Here is a 25180-nt window from a genome sequence, read left to right on the forward strand (position 1 = left end):
CTCTGGGCTTACTCCTGACTCTCTGCTCAGGTATCACTTTTGGTGGGGCTTTGGGGACCATATGGGTGCCAAGGATTGACTCTGTACCAGTTGTGTGCTAGGCAAGTGCACTCCCTGCTGCACCTACCATTGTGAGAAAAATGAGACTACGTAGTCTATACAGAGTGACTACTATGTATTGTAGTAGTCAATACAAATTTCTAAGCCAACCAGAGATACTGCAATTATATGAATAAAGAAATTAGATGTGTTGAACAGAATTGAATATCTGTAAACAAGCCAGCCTTCTTTAGGGCCACCCATTGAATTTGCCTAGGGTTGTCTAGGATTCCATGTAGAATGTCTTGCCCCCGTGTAGGACTGTAGCACTGTAGCACTGTCCTCCCATTGTTCATTGATTTGCTCGAGTGGGCACCAGTAATGTCTCCATTGTGAGACTTGTTACTGTTTTTGGCATATTGAATACACCACAGGGAACTTGCCAGGGTCTGCTGTGTGGGTGGGATGCTCTCGGTAGCTTGCCCAGCTCTCCAAGAGGGACGGAGGAATCGAACCACGGTCAGGGGCATGCAAAGCAAACACCCTACCTGACAGTGGTTATTAACTGCCAATCCTTGGGCTGGTGCTGACCCTCCAGTGTAAATGGTTGAAAACCAGTTATCTTGAACAGTATGTATTTCTGTTATGCACTGCCATATATGTAAAACTTTACTCAGTTTTATTTTCAGTTCTTGTTTGGACTTGAGGACTCTGAAGAATCTCATACATGTAACCTAGTTAGCTTATTCATTTTCCAAAAGAGCTTGCAAATTCTAATGTTGGTTAATTATCTTCATGATGGGCAGTCATGGTCTCCGTTTAATATCTAGGACAGAGTTTTTCAACGTGAGCTCACATAGGAATCTCCCCAAAGTTTAATTAAAATAAGCCTTGTTGTGCCCCACCCCAGGGAGGGAACACTGTAGGTTGGACCTGGGAAACTGCATTTTTATGTGTTTCAAGATAATGAAATGCTATTTGTTTAATCTGTAGACTGAAGCTTGAGAATGATTGCAGTAGGGCAATGAAGGATTTATATTCTTCAGCAGATAACTCATATGCTAAAGTTTACTATAAGGTAAGATTAAGGTAAAATCGAGTAAGACACAGCTTGTATAACCTTATTAAAAAAAATCTGGATGACTACTTAGCCATAGTGAAAGAAGTGTATCAGAGATTACATCGACACATGCTAAAGGAAAAGGGAGCTCAGATAAAGAAGGGAACACCAAATAAAGGGTGTTGGGGGGGATCCTCCCAGGATGGGAGAAGCATGCTGAAAGTAGACTATAGGCCAAACATGATTGTCACCCATTGCCTCTTTTGCAAATCACAACACCCAACAAGAGAGAGAGAACAAAAGAGAGAGAACAGAGGCAGTGTGGGATGGGGGGGGGGGGTGGAGGTGGGAGGGATACTGAGATCCATGGTGGTGGGAAATGGGCATTGGTGGAGGGATGGATATTTGATCATTGTATAATTGAAACCCAAGCACAAAAATTTGTAAGTCTTTAACTGTACCTCATGTTATCTCACTAATAAAAATTTTAAAAAAAGAGATTACATCTTAATAAACTTATGTTTGATAAAGTATAAGTATCTTAATAAAATGATAAATCATGTGTAATTTAGAGGGAATTTTTCACTCTCGTTAAATCTTCTGGACATTGTAAGTAAAACAGTTTATTTGTCTGATTAATCTATATTATTCCCATATTTCAAGAGACCTTTTATATAGGTCAAATTTATGCTTACCCAAAATGGTCACAGCAGTAGTTTTCAGCCTTAATGAAATAATATTCCAAAAAATGAATCTGGTTGCTAGCTAATTTCATTAACTTGAAAAGAGGACTTTTGCTGATCAGAGCTATAATGGAAAACTGCTGTAATGCAACATTTATTATATTCCAAGTTAAATAAATAACATGAGAAATGGAAAGTTAGTTTGAGGATGAAAATGCTTGCTTAGCATGTGGCCAACCCAGATTTGATCCCTGGCCCCTTCATGGCCCACTATGAGCACACCTGGAGTTACCCATGAGCACAGAATCAGGAGTATCTCCTGGGCACTGATAGTATGGCTCAAAAACAAAGAAAGCAAACTAAAAATAAAATATTGAGTTTTGTTTATAAAAATATGGTGACTATCACCATGAGATACCTGTTAATAAGAATTAGGAAAATAAAACACATTGATAATAAACATCAACTATATCTCTGATTTTTCAAGATAATAAGGAGCATTCCCACCCCAAACTCCTTTTTATAATAATAATAAATCATGACCACGATCATGGTCATCCTCTTGTTCGTCGATTGCCTCGAGCAGGCCCCAGTAATGTCTCCTTCATCCTAGCCCTGAGATTTTTTAAAAGTGCCATCCATATTCAGGGCTCTTTCAGGGTTAGGAGAATGAGACCCATCATTGTTACTGGTATTTGGCATATTGGGTACGCCATGGGGAATTTGCCAGACTCTGCCATGTGGGCAGGTTACATTTGGTAGCCTGCCAGTTTGTCCAAAGTAGGAATGAGATAATAAGATGCTGCCCGGCCGCATTTGCGGCCCCGTGCTTCCGGGAGCTGGGTTTTATAATCTCTGGGTCTTGGCCATTGATGGGATTACACAGCGCCAGGGGGCCAGTTGGTGGGTGTGACCCCTGCCTACTGGAATATGGAGGATCTGGGTGGAGGATGCTCAGCCCCGATCCGAGCAGGATTGGAGATCTTAGCCCCGGGACCCGCATGCCTGTGTTCCTCTGCCGGTACCTTCAAGCATAATAATAAAATAAGATTAAAATTAGCTTGGGTACTATACTTTCAAATTTTATTTCTTTTTACCCATTATTTTAAAAATCGCCAAAATGCATTTCCTAATATAATACTTTCCTTAACCTTGGAGGCATGTGTGTGACATTTCTTCCACATATTACTAATGTACCAGGTTCTAAACATAATTGTGACTGTAATTAAATTTTATTAATTTTATGCTTTAACTTTTAGATTCATGGACATCTTTTAGCTGTATATCTCGATTATGACTCATTTTAAATCATCTGATTGAGAAAATAAACTAAACCTGTAAATTTCTTTGCACTTACTACAAAGTATAACAATCTTGGGAATGATAGCTCTTATCATTGCCTATTCTCTTTATTAGAAGCATGTTGCAAGTTATGAAACAAAATCATTGGGCGCATTGTACAGTTGTGCCTTTGACTATCAATAGGCAAAAGAGGCAAGATTTGTCACACAATTGTATAATTGAACAACAGGAGTTATTTAACTTCTCTGTTAGTTATATCATCTGCAGAGTGGAAGAATAGAATATGAGGGCTATGGTACAAAGACTAATGATATAATGCACTCAAATAATCATTTAAATTTCTTAAAACTGTTGGTTTTTTATTAATAAAGTAAAATATAGAGTTTAGTAATATCAGTTTTTGCTATATCATTAAAATATTTATGTATTAAAATTAAATATGATGTAATATTTAGTATTATAACTTAATATATAAACAATACAAATACTGTGGTTACTATCATTATTAGATACTTGATTTTGCTTCTTTTCATGTTGGAATGGAACCTTGAATTCCATCACAATATTTTTTCAACCTTTATTTATTCAACCTGCCAACAGCTTTCAGCCTTGATAACCACGATGTACTCTTCTTTATGGAGCAAAGGTGTTCTGCTTCATTTGAAACATCCTCGACAACTCCACTGCCTTATTTAAGACTCATTTTTTCCTACTCACGGCAAATACCTAACCTGTCTAAAACAGAACCTTTTAACTTTCTTTGTCTATTTCTTACCATGTGACACCACCACTCCAGTCCAGGTAGCTCTCACTTTTCCTTATCACCTACCTCCTCACTGACTCTCTGCAGTCAATTCCGTAAAATACAGCCAGACTGACCCTTGTAAATGAAGACCTAATGTGTCAGTGTCTTGCTCAAAACCCAGAAACAGATTTGATTGCTTTTAGAATAAAGACAGAATCCTTACAGTGAGAGCACCACTTAGACGATTAAGACATTAACAAAACTGCCTATTTGATCACTCTGTCATTTTCTTGTGTCCTGTTTCTTCTTTCTGTGATTTGTTCCACATGACATTTTCTCTGCTCAGGATTTTCTAGCCACTAACCTACCTCCTTAGTTTCTTCTTTTGTAGATTAACTCTTGTCATAGAATCCTCCAAACAACTTCTGGGCCTGGGACAATTACTTAGGATCCTGTAAATTTTTCTCTTAGTAGTAAATGTACACTTAATAGAAACTGTATCTAGCACAGTATCTGTTCACTCTGTGACTTCAAGGACTATGTTTAGTTGAACATTATATCCTCAGTACTTAGCTGGGTACCTGGTTTATTACAGATGCTCAATTAATAATTAGTCAAATAAAAGAATGACACATAAGTTTTCAGAAACTTCAGAGTTTCATGTAGACTATACTTTTGTCATGGAATTTGCATGAATAGTTTCTGTAGTTATCATCTGAAAGTACTCTAGACTTTATTCTTTTGTAATATCCCTGTTTTCATCCAGTTGACTCAGACAAAATAGGTATGTCACTAAGCAAAGCCTTTAGATTCAACAAGAAGAAATGCATTAACATTTTGGTACAGCATCTTCTTATATCCTTCCTCTGGCATCTAGAGTAGTGCTTTAAACTACAGTAGATTCCTGATACTATCGGAGAAGCAATGGGTTAATTGTGGAAGAAATAAAATAACACAAAATGTAAAATGTAAAAATAAAGTAGAAAATATCCTCAACTCCTGCCATGTTGGCCATATACAGGCAAATACCATTGGATCAGAGTACTTGGAAATAGAGTTAAGTTCAGACTCAATAATAAAGCAAATCAGGCATTGGAAACTATACATTTTGCCAATTTTCATTTGATGAAATTTTAGAGAATATGAGGCTGTACATATAAAGTAGTTCAAAACAAATTTTTATCATCCAGCTTTCTGAGTTTCTGGTTTTCTTATAAAATTAAACTTTCATGGAAAAGCTGAATCTGAAACTATTTTAAGTAATGTGTTCCTGATGAAAGAGCAGATCTTTCAGTTGAGAGAATATATGTGAAAATCATTTATTTTGGTTTAAACATTTTATGAATAATCCCTGGAATACTTAATTTTCAGTCATTTTTTTCTTTTTTTGTTTGTATATGTCCTTTGTCTTACTTATAAATTATTTACCTGTCCTTTTTTTAGCTTGTGTTTTAGAATCTTCACTTTTTTACTTGAAATGAAGTATTTCAAAATATTTTCCAAAGAAAGAGACCAAACAAATATGTGATAGGTGGCAAACCACAGACTACATAAGCAGAATGCACAGCGTGCTCAATGGGACTCTTCATTTCATATCTCCTTTAGTTTAATAACAACCCAATGAAGAAAGTATTGGCATCTGCATATTTGAAAGTGGAAGATATGCAACACAAACATTTATAGCAACTTGCTCAGAAATGCATGCAGCACAAATAAGAATTCCAAGAGACTTAAGGTCTCTACCATATAGTTATATCAATGTTGCAAAGCATTGCACTGAGGCTTGTTTAAGTATAGTGATCCAGATCCATCACCTCTCTCCTTTCTCTATGCTGTGGTTGATTTGGATAACCTGGGCATCTCTCTTTCATTGGTGTTGCATGTAGTGAGGCTCTAGTACAGGCTGCTTGAAGGCTAAAGCTAGGAATCAAAGAAAACAAGAGACAAGGAAAGAGAGTGTGTGTATGCCTATTTGTTGCTCCATTTGAAGTAGGATACATGTGAGGAACAAAGTAGCGAGTCGATTTTTATCTTCTTCAAAGAATTAGCATCCTTCATTTGAGGACTCTACTAGTTTTCTTTTTAAACACTGAGCATTTTCAGATTTGACAGTCAATAAAACATATTAATGTCTTCTACTTTTGGTAAACAGGGGTTGAACAGCGTAATGAATAGACCACATGGGGAGGTATACATAATCAACCCCCACACCCAGCCATTAATATCTTTCCTGTGAAATGTTTATGATTGTAATTGCCGCTCTGATTATATATTGTGTGAACTTGCAACACACTATTATACTGGGTGACTAATGGAATTTGGTGACAATGCACAGAAATTGGTATTCTGTAAAAGACTTGAGTTTTAAATTGTATTTTTTTCCCGAGTTTGCAGTGCATTTCATGGCTCATCTACCTCACAGTGTGTTGGTGGCTGATGGATTGAAATCTTTCTGCTGAATAGTAAACATCAGAAACAATTTAGTCTTCCCTTAGCTTGACTTTCTCCTTTTTTGGTCACTTCTTCAAAATATAAACACCAAAACCTTAATTATTGATAATTTAGTTTTAATCTATACAGGTGGGGGCACATTCATCAACATTTCTGTAGATGTATTGGGGTGGTAGAAGTAAGGTTTCCAAGCTTCGCAGGATCATTGTATTCCTTGGCAGTAAAGAGGGTCTGCTAGTTCATTTTTCTTTTACCTGCCAAGCAACCTCTACAGGCATTTTCAACATCAATCCCCATTGTTGGGTGAATTTCAAGGTGAGAGATGATATTTTCTCTTTTCTCACTATTATAAGTATTGTGAGTCTCTAATACAATGTGGCATGACATAAAACTTACATATTATCAAGATATTCAGCAAATATAAAATTACTTTTATTGAGTCTTTGAATATTAGGAGACATTCTCAAATTTAATATTGAGAACAGGATTTATGGCATTTATCATTCAGTTGTTTTACATCAACTGAATAAATTTAATCCTACATAATTCAACTTGCACATTGTTCTGTACTTAGTATGTGTAATATTTTTCATTTCAAACTACCTTACATAAAGAGATTGTAGATTCTTTAATTTTAATTTTAATTTTTCAGCACTGGAGATTGAATCCTGGTGTCCTGCATGCAACACAAATACTGTATCTCTGAACCATACCCCCAGCTCTGATAATTGTAGGTTGATTAACATAGGATAGTATAATATGTAAGTGACATCATTTTATTTGTCACATTCTCCTAAGATATCTCATAATAAAACCTTATTAGGTATCTGTGAAGTAGCTATATCAAATCAACTTAGAACTTACTAGGATGTAGATTCTCAGAGTTGTCCCAGATTCACCAAACAAGAATGACAAATGGTGTTCAGTCAGTGTTATAACAAGTCTTCCAGTTAACTTTGGTGTGGGCTATGGTTCAGGAATCACTGGTACAGAAATTATTATCAAATTCATTTATGGATGATAAAATTGATGCTCAGCATGGCACACTAATTTGCTGAATATATCACTACTTAATTTGAGAGCACTTGCTGAAAACTACCTTTTGGGCTTAGATATCATAAACCTTTTCTATTAGATTCCATAAGGTTGGAAACCAACATCCCCCACCTGTGCTTAAAAGTTATGATGTTTGTCCCTTTAACTATTTTCAGTACTCAATTCTTGTCCATAGTGATCATTTCCAACTATCCTTATTATAGCAGTCCCTTCTCTATTCTAACTTCTTTACCCACCCCACACCCCATCACCACTTGTGATAAGCTTCCAACCATGGAAATTGGGGACACTGGTGGTGGGAAATCTACACTAGTGAAGGATAGATGTTGGAGTATTGTATGACTGAAACCTTATCACAAACAACTTTGTAACTATATATCTCACAGTGATTCAATTAAAAATAAATAAATAAAAGAAGAAACTCTACCTCTTAGCTGAATTGAGAAAAGGACCATTTCATCGCCCTTCTAATAATGAGCATAGTTGCTAAAACAATCACAAAAGAAAATTAGCCTAGAAAAAGTTTTGAGAGAAGCCACATTTTTGTGATCCTGTGCATTGGCTTTTTCATTATCTTTTTAGTGAAAGAGAGGATGCGATGCAGTTAAACCCCAGAGGGGCGGCTGTTGCATGTTGAGAAGTGGGAGAGACTATTTTAATCATTGCTTTTTTTGCCGAATGAGTCCGTTGTCAGCCTTTCCACCCAGTCTATCCCATGCCACATTACCCACGTTGATAGTGCCCTGTGGTGATTTTACTGCTCACACAATTTTACTTGCGGGCGAGAGAAGTTTTTTTAGGCCCTGTGGTATCTGAGTGAATCCCCAGGGTAGCTGGCTTTAACTATGCTCTGTGACTTGGGGGATGCTTGTTTCCTCTGGAGTTGAAAATAGAAGAGAGAGAGAAAAGAAAACTGTTCATTTTCTCTAATACAAAAGTTTATATAATGACTCCTGCTAAGACATGGGTTCTTTGTGAACTCAAGCTGAACTTTGAGCTTATGAACAAACAAGTAATGTTTAAGTCTATTGTTTGCTCAACTGGGAGGAATTTTCATGAATATACAATGTTGCCACAAATGCAGATGAATGCCATGGATGTATGGTCTTTATTCTGCATGTCTATAAATATCACTCAGTGCATATGGAATATATTGATGTACTTAAATTATAATCATGTTACGGAAAAGTTTCAAGGGGACTATAAGTATGGTGGCGATTGTGCAGCTTTCCCATACACCTTGTCTGTTTCTCATGGAACTTGTAGTTTTCTGTGCACAGTTTTGTATCTGTGCATTTGTACTATTTTTCCTCTCTCTCTCTCTCTCTCTCTCTCTCTCTCTCTCTCTCTCTATCTCTCTTTCTCTCTCTCACACACAAACACACAAACACATACACATACACTCACACAATCTGGCATACCATCGTTACCTATGCATTGACTAAAAAGAGCTGTAACCTTTTGTAGCTGCCATCTGCACTGCCTGTTTCATACTCCCCCCAAGGCCCCAGTCTCATTTTTCCAGGATAGAACCAAGGGCCTCACATATGCAGGACAAGTATTTTGCCCAGGCCCTCTGAGCTGCACTCAAAAGCATTTTAGCGTCTTACCACTTAAAATTTTTTTAATTTATTGTCATTTATTTATTTTTGGATAGGGCGGCACATTTTCTGGTATTCACAGTTACTATTGGCTCTTTGCTCAGGTATCACTCCTGGTGGTCTTGCAGGACCATATGAGATTCTGAATCTAATTTGTGGTTGGCTGCATGAAAGGCAAACACCTGACCTGCTGAATTATAGCTCCAGCCCCTTCTTCCACTTTAAAAAAGTTGACATAATGTTGCTTCACTTTTATTCAAGATCTAACTTAGTGCCTAATTTTTATGTTAGCTAAAGAAAATACAGTTAACATTTTTGTTTTTAAGGACAAAGGTGAAAATGATAAAAATAGTACTCAGTGTTAGTTTTGTAGCAGCTGGTCTTTGTATTTCTCATCTAATAACATATAATTCCTATTTTTACTCAATATTAGTGTAATTTTTACTTTAATGTTCTATTTGGGATGATTTAGTAGGTTGCTTTTGAAGTTTGGTGATGTAAAATATTTTTTATATAAATTAAAGGAAGTGGTTTCTTACTTTGCCATTTCACCATATAAAAGGTTTCTTGGGCGTGTTTTACTTTTAGATAGCAGGGCAAACCTGTATAATACTTAGATTTGTGTGCAAACATTTCAAAACATTTTTTTCTTCAAAAATTTATTTTATTAAAGCACCATGAATGACAAAGTTATTCATGGTTGGGCTTTTGCCATAAAGTGTTTTATCACCAATTTCACCATCAGTGTCAACTTTCCTCTTGCAGTGTTGCCAGATTCCGTCTCTTACCCCCCACCCCAGCCCCAACCTGCCATCTCGACAGGCACATTTTTAAATTTGGTTATTAAATTTGGGTCTCCTGATTTCAGCGTTGTTGACTGTGTGGTTTGGATATTTAGCTCTATCATTCCCTAACACCACCCATGTACCCAAATCCCCTTGACCTTGCCCCCATTGCTTCTCATCTATCTCTTCTCCCTCTGCTTCACTCTATTTCTTCCTTTCCTTCTTTATATTCTGGGGTCCAGCATGAATAGTTATCCACATTTAAACCATTCCTTTTCCTCAGGATTTTTTTAAAGGGTTATGATGGTGCTTGGTGCTATTCCTGGCTTTGTGCTCAGGAATAACCCCTGATGGTGCTCACATAGCCATATGTAGTACCTAAGATTGAACTGCAACTGCTGAGTGCAAGGCAAACACCTTAACCTCTTTAACCTCTTGGACACTTTTTTTTTGTCCCATTCCTCAGGACATATTGCAGCCTTCAGTAAATAACGCTTGAATGAAGTAATCACAACATTTTCTCTTGGATTAACCACGAAACCAACATCTCTAAAGTCCACTTGCATTTTGCTCAAGCTTCTGAGTTGTCATTGTGATGCAAACGCTTGCTTTTTATGACTTTTCTCTTTCCTTTCATTAATTTTGCCTTTGTGCTATCACTCTCATCTTCCTACCCATACAGTTTCTTGAATATGCAATAACTTTTGGGCTTCAAAATTAAACTTGAGGCTTGTTCTTCCTGTTTCTGCTCTTACAACAATGTTTTGTTTGTTGTTGCTGTGGAGATAAAAACAATAACAACAAATCCAAGGTCAACAATGACACCTCCTGCTTTCTTATACATTTGTCTAATTGAGCATTGAAACCTCTGGTTGAAACTTTTCTAACACTCGTAAATACTTCTGATCATGTGGTCTTAGGGGAGTAATATCACTACTTACTCTGTCCTGTCCTGCAAGATTGGCCTGCTGGGTTGTGACTTGCCAAAGACCAAAACTGAGACAATTTCTGTAGAATCACTCATAATAGAAAATCAATTCGGAAAGCTTCAGAAGTAGGGGAGAGGTAACATAAAGTGTGCAGCAGAACAAAAGGATGTTGCTGTGTGTTGAAGCCAGGTGTAGGGATACTGTTTAGGGTTGTTTGCATCCTTATTGAGAGATTGTTTGTCTCTTTAATTCTTGTACTGCAGTCATGAGATTAACATTAGATATAGATAAAGTCAGGTGACTTGAGAGATAGTACACCGCATAAAGCTCTTGTCTTGCAAGAGATCAACTCTGTTTTGATACCTGGTGCCCTTAATGCACCCTGAATCCCACTGCGAGGAGTGTTGCCTGAGAAAAGAGTGAGAAATGAGCCCTCAGCACCATTGGGTATAGCCCAGAATCAAGAACAAAACACAATAATATCATTTTTGGTTTCACACCATACCTGTAAAATAGGTACTGTCTGATCAAAGAAGTGCCAGTGTCTTGTATTTGGGAGGGTTGGAGCTGATGAGAATGTATATCACTTCTTCCCAGGAGATCTATGGAATGATAAATTACAATGCAGTGCCTCCTATTGAGAGGAGGAGATTTTCAGACTCTTTCCAGTGGCTTATTATCTAGAAAGCATGGGCTAGACAGCCAGAGTCATGAAAGGATGGCTGTGCTCTGGAATTGGGAAAACAGTATAGGGGCTTGAGTGCATGCAAAGTGCATCCCTGACACCACACAGCTCTTCAAGCATCCTTGGGGCAAGAGAGAGCTAAAGGTCCCTCAATACTGCCAATGTTGACGTGGTGGCTTCCAAAGAACCATAGTAGTATCCCAGCTGATCCTTGGCATCATGGGGCCCAAGCAGCATTTCATCCTTGGTTCCTATCATTGAACTACCTGGCCTAATTGATGGACTTCTGGAAGTGGCCCCTAGACTCTGATCACTCCTTGGGAGACTTGTCCTCACCCCATGATGGCTCTGCTCTTTGCATCACTGTCTCTTTATCTTGGTGTTGGGTGACACTGCATTGTGTGACTTGGTTTCTTATTTCACAGAATTGTAGCTCAGTATCCTTAGCCTGGCTTCCAGGTTTCTTAACCGTTTACCTATGTCTATGCCAGTTTTCATGGCTTTTCTTTATGTGTTCTGAGCCTAGCAGTGGGTGACTGAATCTCCCCTGTGTGAGCACCTTAGACTATGTCACTCGGCTATCTCATCCTCCTTGATGTCTCTTTTTCTCCTGTAGAGACCCTGAACTACCTAAAGACTGGTTATCTTCCATGGTCCGTACAAACCCCTCTTTTTTCTTTATCTATGTTTGTCCTTGTTGAACCCACAACCTAGATGAGCTTTCTTTCTCCCCATTTATCTTCTCTATAACTTTTCCATGGACTTTTCTCTTAGCCTGTAAGGAGGGAAAAGCTAAAAATGATCAGAAACCTATTCTCTTTTGACTGCTCACCCCCTCTATCAGTTAATTTTATTTATTTATCTGTTCTTTGGACCACATTTGATGGGACACTCAACATCAACTCTTAGCTCTACATGAATTACTCCTAGCAGACTTGAGGGACCAGATGGGATACTGGGGATTGAACTGGGTTGGCTGGGTTCAAGATCAGCACCTTACCCACTGTGCTACTGCCCCAGCCACTCTATCAGTTAACTTTAAATTTGTATTGAAACTCTTTGCTAGCTCTTGCTCATATACATTTGTTAAAGAACGGCCATTCCTGGCAGTGCTGGGGTGAGAGAAGGGTTCCTGTGTGTGTTCCTCAGTGTTCAGTGCTCTGGCCCAGTGGTGATTTGCATGGACCTGCCCAGCAGTCCTCAGGGAACCATGCATGGTCTAACTCAGCCACGTGCTTCAGCTTTGGAACCTTCTTCCAATGCCCCTCCTCCCCATGTGCATTTTATAATCCTCCACCCATTGGATATCAGCAACATCTGGCAAATTATCTTATCTTCTATGTCTGATGTTCTAGAATAAGTTTCATAAAGAGTGTTCAATAATGTATAATGAGTGGATGGGTAGAAAGATCATGGTGTAAGTTTATGTGCAAAACGCTAAGAACTGAGTGACTTATAACAGAAGCAAATCATTCATTTACCCTGGTGAGGTGAGCTGGGCTTTCTGTAACTTGATGGTGACATATCCTTCTACTCTTCCTCCCTTTCCTTCCTCAAGGCTCACAAGTCTCCATGCTTAAAGTGACTTAATATTATTTTTCAAAGAGTGGAACAAGAAAACCTGATTTGGCAGGATGTAGGAATGGCTTGCGATTTATATTGGAGACCCAACTGCTATACTTTGAAAATATATTATTCACATAACAGACTAATTATTATTATATAACTGTCAATATGTTTTATGAGTTCTATAATTTACGAAAGTAAGAAGTTTGCAGCCTCCTCTCATTTTGTTTTTGTTCTAATTCAATTGATATGTGATGCAAGAAGCAAACAGATCTCAACTGCCAAAAAATCTTCAGGCAGGTCTCCAGATAATACTCTTCCCCGGTGATGTCAATGATATAAAACAAAGAAAAGGTACCTGTGCGGTTGCCTAATGATTTCCTATGTTTGCCTTTCAGGAGACAGAGCTGTTAGATCTCAGCCTTGTCAAGGATGCCAGATGCGGGAAGCATGCCAGAGCTCCCAAGGTAGGAAGCAGAGCGCTGCACACACACCAGATGCTGCCTTGATACTCTCGCTGGGTCATGGGATTCAGTAATTGCCCCCATTAAAAGCTTCTCTGATGTCAGCATTGTAAAACACCACGAAACAGCTAGTCCTTTCAGCAATCCAGATGCCCTCTACATGTCTACATTTTTTTAAAAGAAGGAAAGAGAATAAACACAAAACCAGTTGGACCTAAAGTCTTGCTTCTTGCCCTTTAATTTTACTTTGATTTCAAAACAGAAGCACCATATGCAACACAACGTTAAAGTTATTGGTAATGGAGATGAAAAACTAGCACAGTGTGGTAAGGTGCTTGCCTTGTACGCAGTTGACCAGTTTTGATCTCAGGCATCACATATGGTACCCCAGGCCCTGCCAGAAGTGAACCCTGAGCACAGAGTCAGGGAAAAGCTCTGAGCATGCTTGGGTGTAGTCCAGAAACAAAGAAATTATTAGGTAATAGGGGCTGGAGCAATAGTACAGCCGGTAAGGCGTTTGCCTTGCATGTGGCCAACCTAGGTACGATCCTCGGCATCCCATATGGTTTCCCCCCAGCATCGCCACGAATAATTCTTGAGTGTAGAGCCAGAAATAACCCCTGAACATTGCTGGGTGTGACTCAGAAAGAAAAAAAAGAAATTATTTCATAATAATAAATATTTAAAATATGGTTGGAATTAATTGTAGAAATTAATTCTTAGGACCTTATATGTACACATGAACTAGGCTTGATGGTTTGATAAACAAGACTCTGTAGTGCTCAGCTGATGTGCTGTGAAACCTCATCCCCCTTAATGAAGCCAGAGTGTGCAAATCTTTTTGTGAAAATATTGCTTGGAGGACTAGCATGCCGTGAGACATGGAAGTTTGTTTGATTTGAAAATGTTTACTACAGAAAGCATCACAGAAGCTTTTGCACTTTGGTTAGTTTTGAAGATGATTTTTTAAATATTTTTTAAATATTGCATGTGTGTGATTATTTTATATTATCTGGTCTAGTCTAAGAGTGGGATTACTGACTGGCCACTCAAATAGGAAATGATACTTTGTCTACTTATGTTGTTGCTTCAAATATGTCCTTTCTAGCAGAGAGAAAATTGGCAAATAGGCAAGACATCAGCCAGGAGTTCCATCCCTCTTTCCAAAACTGATACAAAACTAATGATTTTCTTATTTTATATATAAAAATATGTATATTTTTATATACATATATATGCCTAAATCTTTTGTAGTATTCTTTAAAAGTCAAAATACTTTTTTTAGCATCAGAAAGAAAATCAACTGAAATAATTATTCTTCAGATACATAATAAGACAACATTTGGTGGAAAGTTCTGACATAGGAAATGCTCACAGCTGGTTTTTTTTTAATTATTAATTAAAGGGTTATAGCAATCTCCAGAAAAAATGTGAGAAAATTAGAAAAAATAGAATTATTTACTGCAAAGTTCTATAAATATTTCATGTAAAAAATAGTCTATCATTTACACTAATCTCAGTAAGAGAATGGAAATTTTAATATTGTCATTTTTTTATATCAGGCATATCATCATTAGTGATTTGTTGATGATTTAAAAGTATTCACACTTGTCACTGTAGGAAAGAATATATTTGTCTTTCCACACAACATTTAGCCAACTTTCATCTAAACCTGTTCATCCCAAGATCCATATTGCCAGCATAATATTAAGTTTTCCCTTTAACACAAGCTTATTGTTCTGCCTTGGAATTTGAGTATCAACGTTGGTTAAAGACTGGCCTGTTGGGCCTCAGGGGAGAGGCAGGCGGCAGAGGAATTGAGGTGGTCTCTAGACCTCGGGGGTCAACCTTGCTTCCTCTGCCACATGGAGAGTCTTTTTGAGCATTTTTCAAGCTTGAATTTGTCTCTTTTATTGAACACGCATCCAGTTTATCAGTTAAGTGTTCACTTATGGATGTGGTTTGGTAAAGGTCTATCAGTCTATCGAACGTTGATAAATGAATAGAATGAGATTCTATACTTTATTTACCCGATAAGCCACTATTAGATCATAAAATGTTTCTGTTAAAGATAGACATTAACACTCCAAATACTCTCTAACTGTTTCCTGCCTGGAATGGTGGTAGAAACTTGTTTTGTTTTATTTTCACCAAAGGCTGCCTTTTTTTTTTTTGGTGAATGTCCATGTTCTCTACATTTTTTTCCCTTTCGTATTCCTTGTTATTGTCCAAGAACCCTGATATTCTTTAATATTTTCCAAGCCTGATTCTCTTTCGTGTGACCTGGGTAATATTCATGGATTCAGACCTCTTCGTCATTGTCTAGATAGATGAAAATGATGCTGATAATAAAGGAAACAATATCATCATTATAAGGGTTACATGAAATGATTCATTAGAAACCTTAATCAGGGGAATTCTCAGATGACTCTCTTGTGAAACTCCCAGAGAACTGTAAGAAATGCTTAAACATACTTCTTAGTCCCCAAGATGCTGCTGCTGAGTGATTTAGTGTGGTTTGGACATTAGGGTTTTGAAAAGCATATTTGTAGCAAAATTTGCTTTTTTACCCACTCTGGGCTGGAGCGATAGCACAGCGGGTAGGGCGTTCGCCTTACAAGCGGCCAACATGGCCGACCCGAGTTCGATTCCTCCGCCCCTCTCGGAGAGCCCGGCAAGATACCGAGAGTATTCGATATGCCAGACACAGTAACAACAAAGTCTCCAATGGAGATGGTACTGGGCCCGCTCGAGCAAATCGACGATCAACGGGAGGGCCTTTACCTTTACCTTTACCCACTCTAATTTATCACTGCTACTTAATAAGAATCTATTAAATGTTAACAATTATTGTTCCTGCTATAAATTTTTGTTTATTCATTATTATCAAAAATTTAAAGTCAGGCTTGCAGGAAGTAAATCTTCATTTTTTAATTCAATTTGGAAACATTTTTAGAGTATTCAAGGAGAAACTTGGCAGGAAAGGGGCTCCCTGGATTGACAAGCAAGAAAAAAGGTTTCTATTAATATTAGTCTAAGAGCCATTAAGTTGAAAGAAAACGCCAGGTCAAAATCAATAAGTAAAAAAGACTGTTAAATAAGATGGAGTGTATTGAAATTTTCTAGTGTTCTGGGTTCAGGTGAAGAAGTCATATTCAACTGCTCAAAAATATCTCCAAAGAATAAGTGTGTCTTTCTCTCATGAATCTGCTTTCCAAGGTTCATAACCACTTCCAGCATCTCCGTTTCTTCCTACCCCTAAAACCATCTCTGACGTCTTCTAGCTGAGTCATGTAGAAGCCCTTTTATATAGGACAAGAGTCAAAAGAATGACTAGCTTTCTCTAGAATATTCTACAATCAATAAGTATCTTATAACAGCCTCATACAGGAAGCATATGTTTCTGTTTGTTTTGTTTGGTGTAAGGGCCACACCCTGCTAGTCTCAGAGCTTACTTTTGACTCTGAGCTCAGTGATCATATCATATAGTTCTTTGGGAACCATATATAATGCCAGGGATCAAAGCTGGATTGCACATGTACAAGGTGTGTGCCTTATTGTGCCTTCTCTCCAGCTTTGGCACATGATTCTAGAAGAGGGAAATTGAATAAAAGGAGTTCACTACTAGGTTGACTGGGTCAAAAGCAATAGGACTAAGAAGAAAATATAATACAAAGTGAGAAAGACTTATAACCTTAGGAGGGGGAAAGGCTATATAACATGAACACAAATTTCTGTAAAGATTTATAAGCCACAGAATGAGGAAGAACATTTATGGAGCAAATATTATTTGTCAGAATACCCAGGTGCTATCTTTCTATCTATATCTATAGATGGTGCCTGGGCATTCAAATAAATTTAATACGTATATATGTGTATATATATATAATATGCATAATTTTTTTTCTCACAGTATCTCCCTACATAAAAATTCATGATCTAGTTGAGGATGAACTGTTTCATTTGCCTGCTGTGCCTTGATAACATTTTCAGAAAATGGAAAAGATTCTATATTTTTGCCCTGTTAGTGAATTTTAAATGTTGACTCTCAACATAACACATGCAATTCCATATCTCCTTTTCTGCATACAGTCTGTTCAAGTTACCAGTTTTGCAATTACTCACTGAAGAGAAATTAGGATATTTTTACCCAAATGTAGAAACTAAAAAGACAAAGAAAATATTTTATCTTTTGTTACCCAAATATATTTATACTTTAATTTTGCTCTTCCTCCATTCTGCTCATCTTCCCAGGCTTATGAGGTAGATGTAAAATATAGGATACAGTAGTTTGTGCATCTTTTTATAGATTATGTACACTTAATCTCTGGATCTTCATTTCAAAAGGACGTTTGCTTTAGAAAAGAATACCAATCATGGTTTTTGATCAATCTATTAGATTGATGAGAGTGGTTCCTGACCGAGCAGTCAACTTAGTGACTCATGTGAGGTATCAATAAAATAAAAATTGATTTGACTGAAAAAAATAGGAGTTTCTTGTGCAAAGCATGTTGTAGCTTTTTCCCCATGTATGTGGATATAAAAGCAAAAGAACTTTTTTATGTATTTGGGTGTATGTTCTGAGTCACAACATAAAATATTATAATTTTCTCTGGGCCATGTTAGAAAGATTTCAGAACTGACATTGATGAAGATAGTTTATTTGTCTTTGAGATTTGTATGAAGTATTTTCTCTTTATGTACAATAAATAGTAAATGGCACTCAAAGTATACCTGTAGGTTTAGGCTTCAACTCTACCATTAAATAGCTTGACAAAATATTCCTTTTGTCTTTGCTATGACTTCTCTATCTCAGCATTGAATTGTAGGCAGGAAACACAAATCTAGGAATAGAAATTAGTTTTTGTTAACTCTTGATTCCAGCTTTTAAAATAACGAGTTATGCAAACCAAAAATTCTTCATCAAAGGTAGTTTTTATTTATTTATTTGGTCTAAAGCTGGCTGTGTTTAGGGTTTACTCCTGACTCTGTGCTTAGAGACTATCACTTCTTAGTGTTGCTCTGTGAGTGGACCATGTTTGGTGCTAGGGATTGAACCAAGTTCAGGTACATGAAAGGCAAATACCCCCTCCCTGTACCGTCACTTCAGCTCCTCAAACATTTTTAACTTATATCAAGTATGAACTGAAACTTTTTATTTTGGTCTTAGCAAGTGAGGCGAACTTAAAAAAAAATTAGGTCACTTTAAGCTAGGTGAGTTGCTACGCAAAGCAAAGGAAAAGAAAAAAAATAAAGAGTTCAATTTTTTCATGACTTCTTGAAAGCAGTCCAAGAATTGCTCCGTAAGGAGCAACCTCAGTTACAGAAACTCTTCCAGGTTTAGCACATGAAAAACTGTTTGTTGCCAACATTTCACTCTGAAAAAGTGTGCAGTGGTATCATTGAAAATAATTTCTGTACTTTTACTTTTAAGCTGTCGTGTGTAATGCAGATTGCCTCCTGAGCTTCGTTTATAGTTAACCACTTTGTTCTCTGGTAAAGGACAGTACATATTACAATTATGATATTACAGTTCCTGTAAATATACAGGTCATGATTCAATTAATTTTTCAGTTTTTGCTTATTTTGGGCCATCCCTGACAATGCTTGGGCCTTTCTCCTCGCTCTGTGCTCCTACTTTACTTTTGGTGATGCTTGGGAGACCGTATGTGGTGCTGGGGATTGAACTGGGGTTTGCCATGTGAAATGCAAACCTGTTAACCTCTGTACTGTTTCTTTGACTATGCAGTCAAATTTTAGGTGGTATATAAATAAAAACCCCAGATGAATTTGGGCTTAAAATAAAAAGTATAATTAAAATTTAAAATTTGCTCACCTTTTGTTTTTCTTTATATTTATATAAAACGGTGGATTTCGTTTTTATTATTTTTATTTTTTAATTTTTAAATATTTTTCTTTTTTAATTAATTATTTTTTTACAAAGCTTTTCACGATTGGATTTCAGTCATACAGTATTCCTACATCCATCCCTCCACCAGTGTACATTTCCCAGCACCAGTGTCCCCAGGTTCCCTCCTATTACCCCTCACCCCCTGCCTGGCTCTATGGCAGGTGCTTTTCATCTCTCTCTCTCTCTCTCTCTCTCTCTATATATATATATATATATATATATACACACACACATATATATGTGTGTGTATATATAAATATATATATCCTCTCTCTCTTTCTCTCTCTCTCTCTCCTTTTGGGCATCGTGATTTGCAGTATTGATATTGAAAGGCTATCCAGAATATCCCTTACCTACTTTTAACTCTCAGCGTGATCATTCCCAGCTATTATTGTCATAGCATTCTATTCTCTAGCTTACCAACCCTCAGCCCCCCACACACTTGTGGTTAATTCCAATAAAATAGTGGCTTTTGGATTGTATTTCTTTATCGCTTAAGTCTCTAGCCACTGATTGCCTGTATGTGTCAGGTACTGCTCTAGGTAGTGGGCAAACAGCAATGAATGAGAAAGTTTCTTCAAACTCTCCTTTTATGTGGTATTCCATTTAGGAGCAGGAAACTGATGGCAAATTGGAAAAAAATAATAAAAATATTTGATGAAAAAGATTTAGGGGCCTTGAGATAATACAGGGTTAGCTTCAGTTCCTGCTACCACTGGTCCCCCAAGTGTCTGAGTACAGTCCCGAAGGACTAGGACTTAGATAAAAAGTTTTAGGAACTTCTGGAGCTGTGCCTGGCCATGCTCATGGGTGCTTCCCGGTACCTCCCTGTAGGCTGTAGCCTGGCTGTGGTGGCCTAGGGTAGTCCCTGGCTCTACAGGACCCAAGCAGTATTATGTGCTCCAGTTCTGGCATTGAACTCTTGGCCCAGAAGGCTTCCTGGCCTTATGAACACTTGATAGAAGAGAAAAAGAGAGAAGAGAAAGTAGACTGAAGGAAAGAAAGGAGAGAGGGAGGGAGAGAGGGAAGGAAGGAAGGAAGGAAGGAAGGAAGGAAGGAAGGAAGGAAGGAAGGAAGGAAGGAGAGATGATTCAGCAACCAAGATCAGTGGTTTTTGATGTGGGAATGTGATAGAATTGAATAGCCCTGTCATGAGATGGGGCAAAGAGCACAATTGTACAGAAAACAATCAGTTTGAATTTTGGACATTTAGAGTTTAGATTTAGGGCTGGAGCGATAGCACAGCGGTAGGGCGTTTGCCTTGCACACAGCCAACATGGGCGACCCGAGTTCGATTCCTCCACCCCTCTTGGAGAACCCAGCAAGCTACCGAGAGTATCTCACCCGCATGGCAGAGCCTGGCAAGCTCCCCATGATGTATTCGATATGCCAAACACAGTAACAACAAAAGTTTCCAATAGAGATGTTACTGGGCCCGCTCGAGCAAATCGATGAACAACGGGAGGACAGGACAGGACAGGACAGGACAGGACAGGACAGGACAGGACAGAGTTTAGACATCTATTAGACAAAGACAATGAGTTATTCTAATAGTTATTCTAAAAGTTAAAGGCAAGAGCTGATGCCTGAGATCTGGAACCTACAGCATTTCAACTTTGAGGAAATAAGAGAAAAAAATACCCAACAGAATTGAAAGCAATAACTTGAAACAGTTACCCTTGTACCACTGTTCATATCAGTATTACTTATAATAGTCCAAATATGAAAACAGCCCACCCACTGTTGTCCATCCACCAATGAATGAGCAAACGAGATGTAGAGTATAAGGAAATGTGTTAGTATTTGATGTTGACTTGACAAAGGCTAAAAAGAAATCTTGCATAGGCTAAAAAGACCTAATGCCAAATGAAGTTTGACACTCTAGGACAGATATTTTAGCGTTCTCCTTAGATGATATCTTTAAGATAGTTAAATTTATGGAACTTAAAAGTACAATGGTAATTCTAGGCACTGGAAGGAGGGAAGAATGGGGAAATCGTTGAGAACTTGGAATTGCAGTTTGAGATAATGAACAATTCCAGAGATGAATGAGTATGATGGTAACACAGCACATGGGTGTAAATGTAAAGATAGCAAACCATATGCTTGAAAATTATTCAAATGTAAATCTTAGATTATCTGTGATCCTAAGAATACAGAAGAGAATCATGAATAAGGAGGGAGAGAATAAAAAAAGCATATACTGACCTGCAAAAAAAATTTAAAGGAGAGAATTGGCATTTGAGTAAAGTAGTGAAATTTTCTCCTAACTTTATGTTTTCTTTTTTCACACATGTAATTTTACAAAAGACACCAAATTATATATATATTTTAAATCCATTTTATACCATAATTGTTTTCTGCTAATATTAAAATAGGCCATTTATTTAAGGGTTGTCGGGTTTCAAATAGCTCATCATGGAATCTGGATGCCAATATATAAATCTCATAATGAGCTGTTATTTGGATGTTATACAACAGTGACTTCAATGAATCATCCATGAAGTCTGGAGTTGAAAATGAGCGCTTTATTATTGTCCCCCTTTGCTGATTATGAGCTGCTTCCCAGAATTTGCATAGTTTTCATCATTGAGTGAAGCCATAGACAGAAAATTTGATCTAGATACTTTATATTTGTTTGAAAAAGAAGGAAACCCTTCTTACAATTAAGTAAGTAAGTAAGTAAAGGCCCTCCCGTTGATCATCGATTTACTCGAGCGGGCCCAGTAACGTCTCCATTGGAGACTTTGTTGTTACTGTGTCTGGCATATCGAATACTCTTGGTAGCTTGCCGGGCTCTCTGAGAGGGGCGGAGGAATCGAACTCGGGTCGGCCATGTTGGCTGCATGCAAGGCAGACGCCCTACCCGCTGTGCTATCGCTCCAGCCCAAGTAACAATTCCTATTTTCCATTGAGAAGGTCTGTCTATCCCTCTTATTCATGGTTCTCACTATTTCTTTGTGGGGAAGGACCTCTCCTGCCATACTCATGACCTGGATGGCTACTTCCGGCTATGTTTGGCCCATTGTGAAGGACATCAGTTTGGTGTTCAGACTCCATAATATTGGAGGTATTTCCTAATATACTTATAATTTCCAGGGGGTCAGGTGGTGACTGGGATCACTATAGTCCCATCTAGTCTTAGTTTACCTGGCATGTAAAATAATTTTTATGGGTGTTGCTTTGAAACTCTTTTGTTTTGTCATTTTATTTCTATAAGTGTGTGTTTATTTACATCTTTACTAAATGAAGAAAAATAGGACTAAAATTTCTCAGAATGATCTGTGTTTGTGTAATGGTTCTGACAGCTATTCACATTTATCTCCAGATGTAAATTATATGGCATAGTTCCTTTTTTATGTTCATTAAATTCCATAGATGTCAGTGGTTTCCTTGGAAACAAAAACCTTTATATAACTAGTCAGAGATTTGGTAGCAGAAATATCAGGAGGCTGAGGGGGATTAGCAATGGTTTCCTTGGTTCTTTGCATTTTAAACTGTTCTGCATTTTGCACCTCACCCATATGGCCGTTCAGTAACAAACAATAGTTGTTTAATGCTACCATTACGGTAGAGAATGGTTTCTCTGATAGTTAAAAAGCTTTTGGCTTTTATTAAAGGGAATGAAAACTGAGTTAAATCATTGCTGCTGTGTTGGTATAAGGTATCAAATTTAAGAAGACTTTGGGATGTCCCTGTCAGCAATCAGATATAAGCATTTGAGCAGTGCCTATGTTAACATGAATGGGTCCATCTATAAAATACAATGAACTGGTGTGTGTGGCTAAATAAAGATGTTTTCTTTTTTGAACAATATCTAGCATCTGTCTTAGTACTCTACTGCCATAGAGTTCAAAAGGATCAGGAAATAACGACAGAGGATGCAGGGAGGTCAGAGGTAATAGTAGGTGAAAGGCTGGACAGCCAGGAGCATTCTCTTTGTGGCACTGCAGACCTCTTGCTGAAGACAAGATTAGGAACATTAGTTAACTAAACTATAGGTCTTTTCAGTAGACTGTGATTTATTTCATCATTGCTCTTGTCTGAGGTAATTTCAACCTAAATCCATTTTGTTCTACATGCAATGACACACGTTGCATTTAAGAAGCATTTCTCAATTTTAATTTATTAAAACGCAATAATACGCCATCTTGTGGATGTAGTTGAGACTAGCTTCTTCAATTCTACATAATGATCTACTCTAAGCTCCATTCAGTTTGGGGTTCTGCATAGAAATACAAGAAGCACTCAGGGAGCTTTTAAAATTTGGATGTCCAGGCCATATTCAGATAAGTTAGATCTATGGGATGAACTTCCTTTCCCTTATTTTCTTGTAAGCTGTGCAGGGATCCCTGTGTTCAGAGCAGTCGAGACCATTGCACTAAGTCAAAAGAGTAAAGCTTAAATAGGGGTTTTCTCTTCAGTATGGGCCTTCAGGTAGATAAAATACTAATTATTTTTCTGCAATATTAACTTGTTAGAAGAGCTACTTTTAAATTTAATCCTCCTTAAACTTGACCAGCAACATTTAATTTAAAGCTTAAGTGTCATCAAATTGCCATAAGCAAGTCCAGCAGACTGGGCAGCACAAGCATAGGAATTTAATTTCTTACAGTTCTGGAGACTGGAAGTCTGAGATAAAGGTGTTGTTTTCTTCTGGAACCCTTCTTCCTGCCTTGTGGATGGCAGATTTTTTCCTATGACCTTCACATCATGCTCCCTCAGTAGCTATCTCTGTTCTAATTTCCCCTCTTATAAGGATGCAGGTCATATCGGATTAGGGTCCAGTAACATCACTTGTAGCTTAATTACTTCTTCAAAACCTTATTTAAAAATAAAATAAAGTTCTTATCCAAAAATATAGTCACACTTGGAAGGGGATTAGACTACCAATATAAATTTGGAGAGGACATAATTCATCCCATAACAGCAATTCCTCATTGCCAAAATATTATTTGATAATGGATCTAAAAGGTTGATAAGTAGTTTTTTCCTTATAAATCAATATGCTTGCTCCAAGTGGATAGAGACATGGTTAAAATTCCTCCATAAATAAAGGCTGTTCCTTTTCAGAGAAGCTTTATTTTATAATAAGTTGTTTTCATCTCTAACACATTCATACTCATTCTTGTGTCTTTGCACATTGTATGTGTCTAATATTGTATAGCATTAATTATATGGCTCTGGGGTAAGACATCAAATCTCCTAGTAATATAGTCAAAAAAAGTGATTCTGCATCTCTGAGATTTAGTTTCCATATCTGAATTATGAAAATAGCCTCTGGATTTATCTCATCTGACTACTATATTTATCTCATCTAACTACATGCAAACCAGTTAATGCAGCCCTCCCTCACATCCATTGCATATTTTAAATATATTTTAGCTAATAATCGCTAAATATTAGGAAGTTGATAAAGAGTATTGTTCATGTTCATGTGCTATTTTGGAGTAGGGAAAAGCAAGTTAGAGTTGCATAATTGACCATGTTATAGTTGAAGCCTATGCGTAATACTATGACTAACTTTGTAGCAGGAGATTTATACTTTTATAACTCTGATATTTAAACCTATGTAAGGACATATTTTATCTATTAACTATAGAAAATGATGTTGAAGCCTATTAATCTTGACAGAGAAATTTGTACTGCCAGAGACCATCATTGCAACCCACTGTATTTCAGACGTAGAGCTCTTCCTCAGAAAACTGTCTAGATTTGCAATCAGCTGAATACATTTCCCTTACAATAAAATAATTTTAGAGTAATTTATTTACAGTTAAGAAGACATTGGTATCTTTTTCTCCTCTATGAGACCATAAAAACCAAATCTCAAACGCTGCTTTTAAATGAAAGAATGGGAACTGTCACAGAGACCCATAATATCCCAGTACACATATTAACAG

General features: G+C 37.4%; 1 protein-coding gene across 2 annotated transcripts in view; it reads left to right on the forward strand.

Moving 5' to 3' along the window:
• Window positions 1-25180, forward strand: part of PLCB1 (phospholipase C beta 1) — a 787019-nt gene that overhangs the window by 250617 nt on the left and 511222 nt on the right. For both annotated transcript variants that reach the window (XM_056121100.1, XM_056121101.1), the window contains exon 3: window positions 13301-13369. In XM_056121100.1, the coding sequence (XP_055977075.1) occupies window positions 13301-13369 (69 nt within the window). The remainder of the gene's footprint in view (window positions 1-13300; window positions 13370-25180) is intronic.

Source organism: Sorex fumeus, unplaced genomic scaffold, assembly GCF_029834395.1.
Source record: "Sorex fumeus unplaced genomic scaffold, SorFum_2.1 ptg000044l, whole genome shotgun sequence".
Lineage (NCBI taxonomy): Eukaryota > Metazoa > Chordata > Mammalia > Eulipotyphla > Soricidae > Sorex > Sorex fumeus.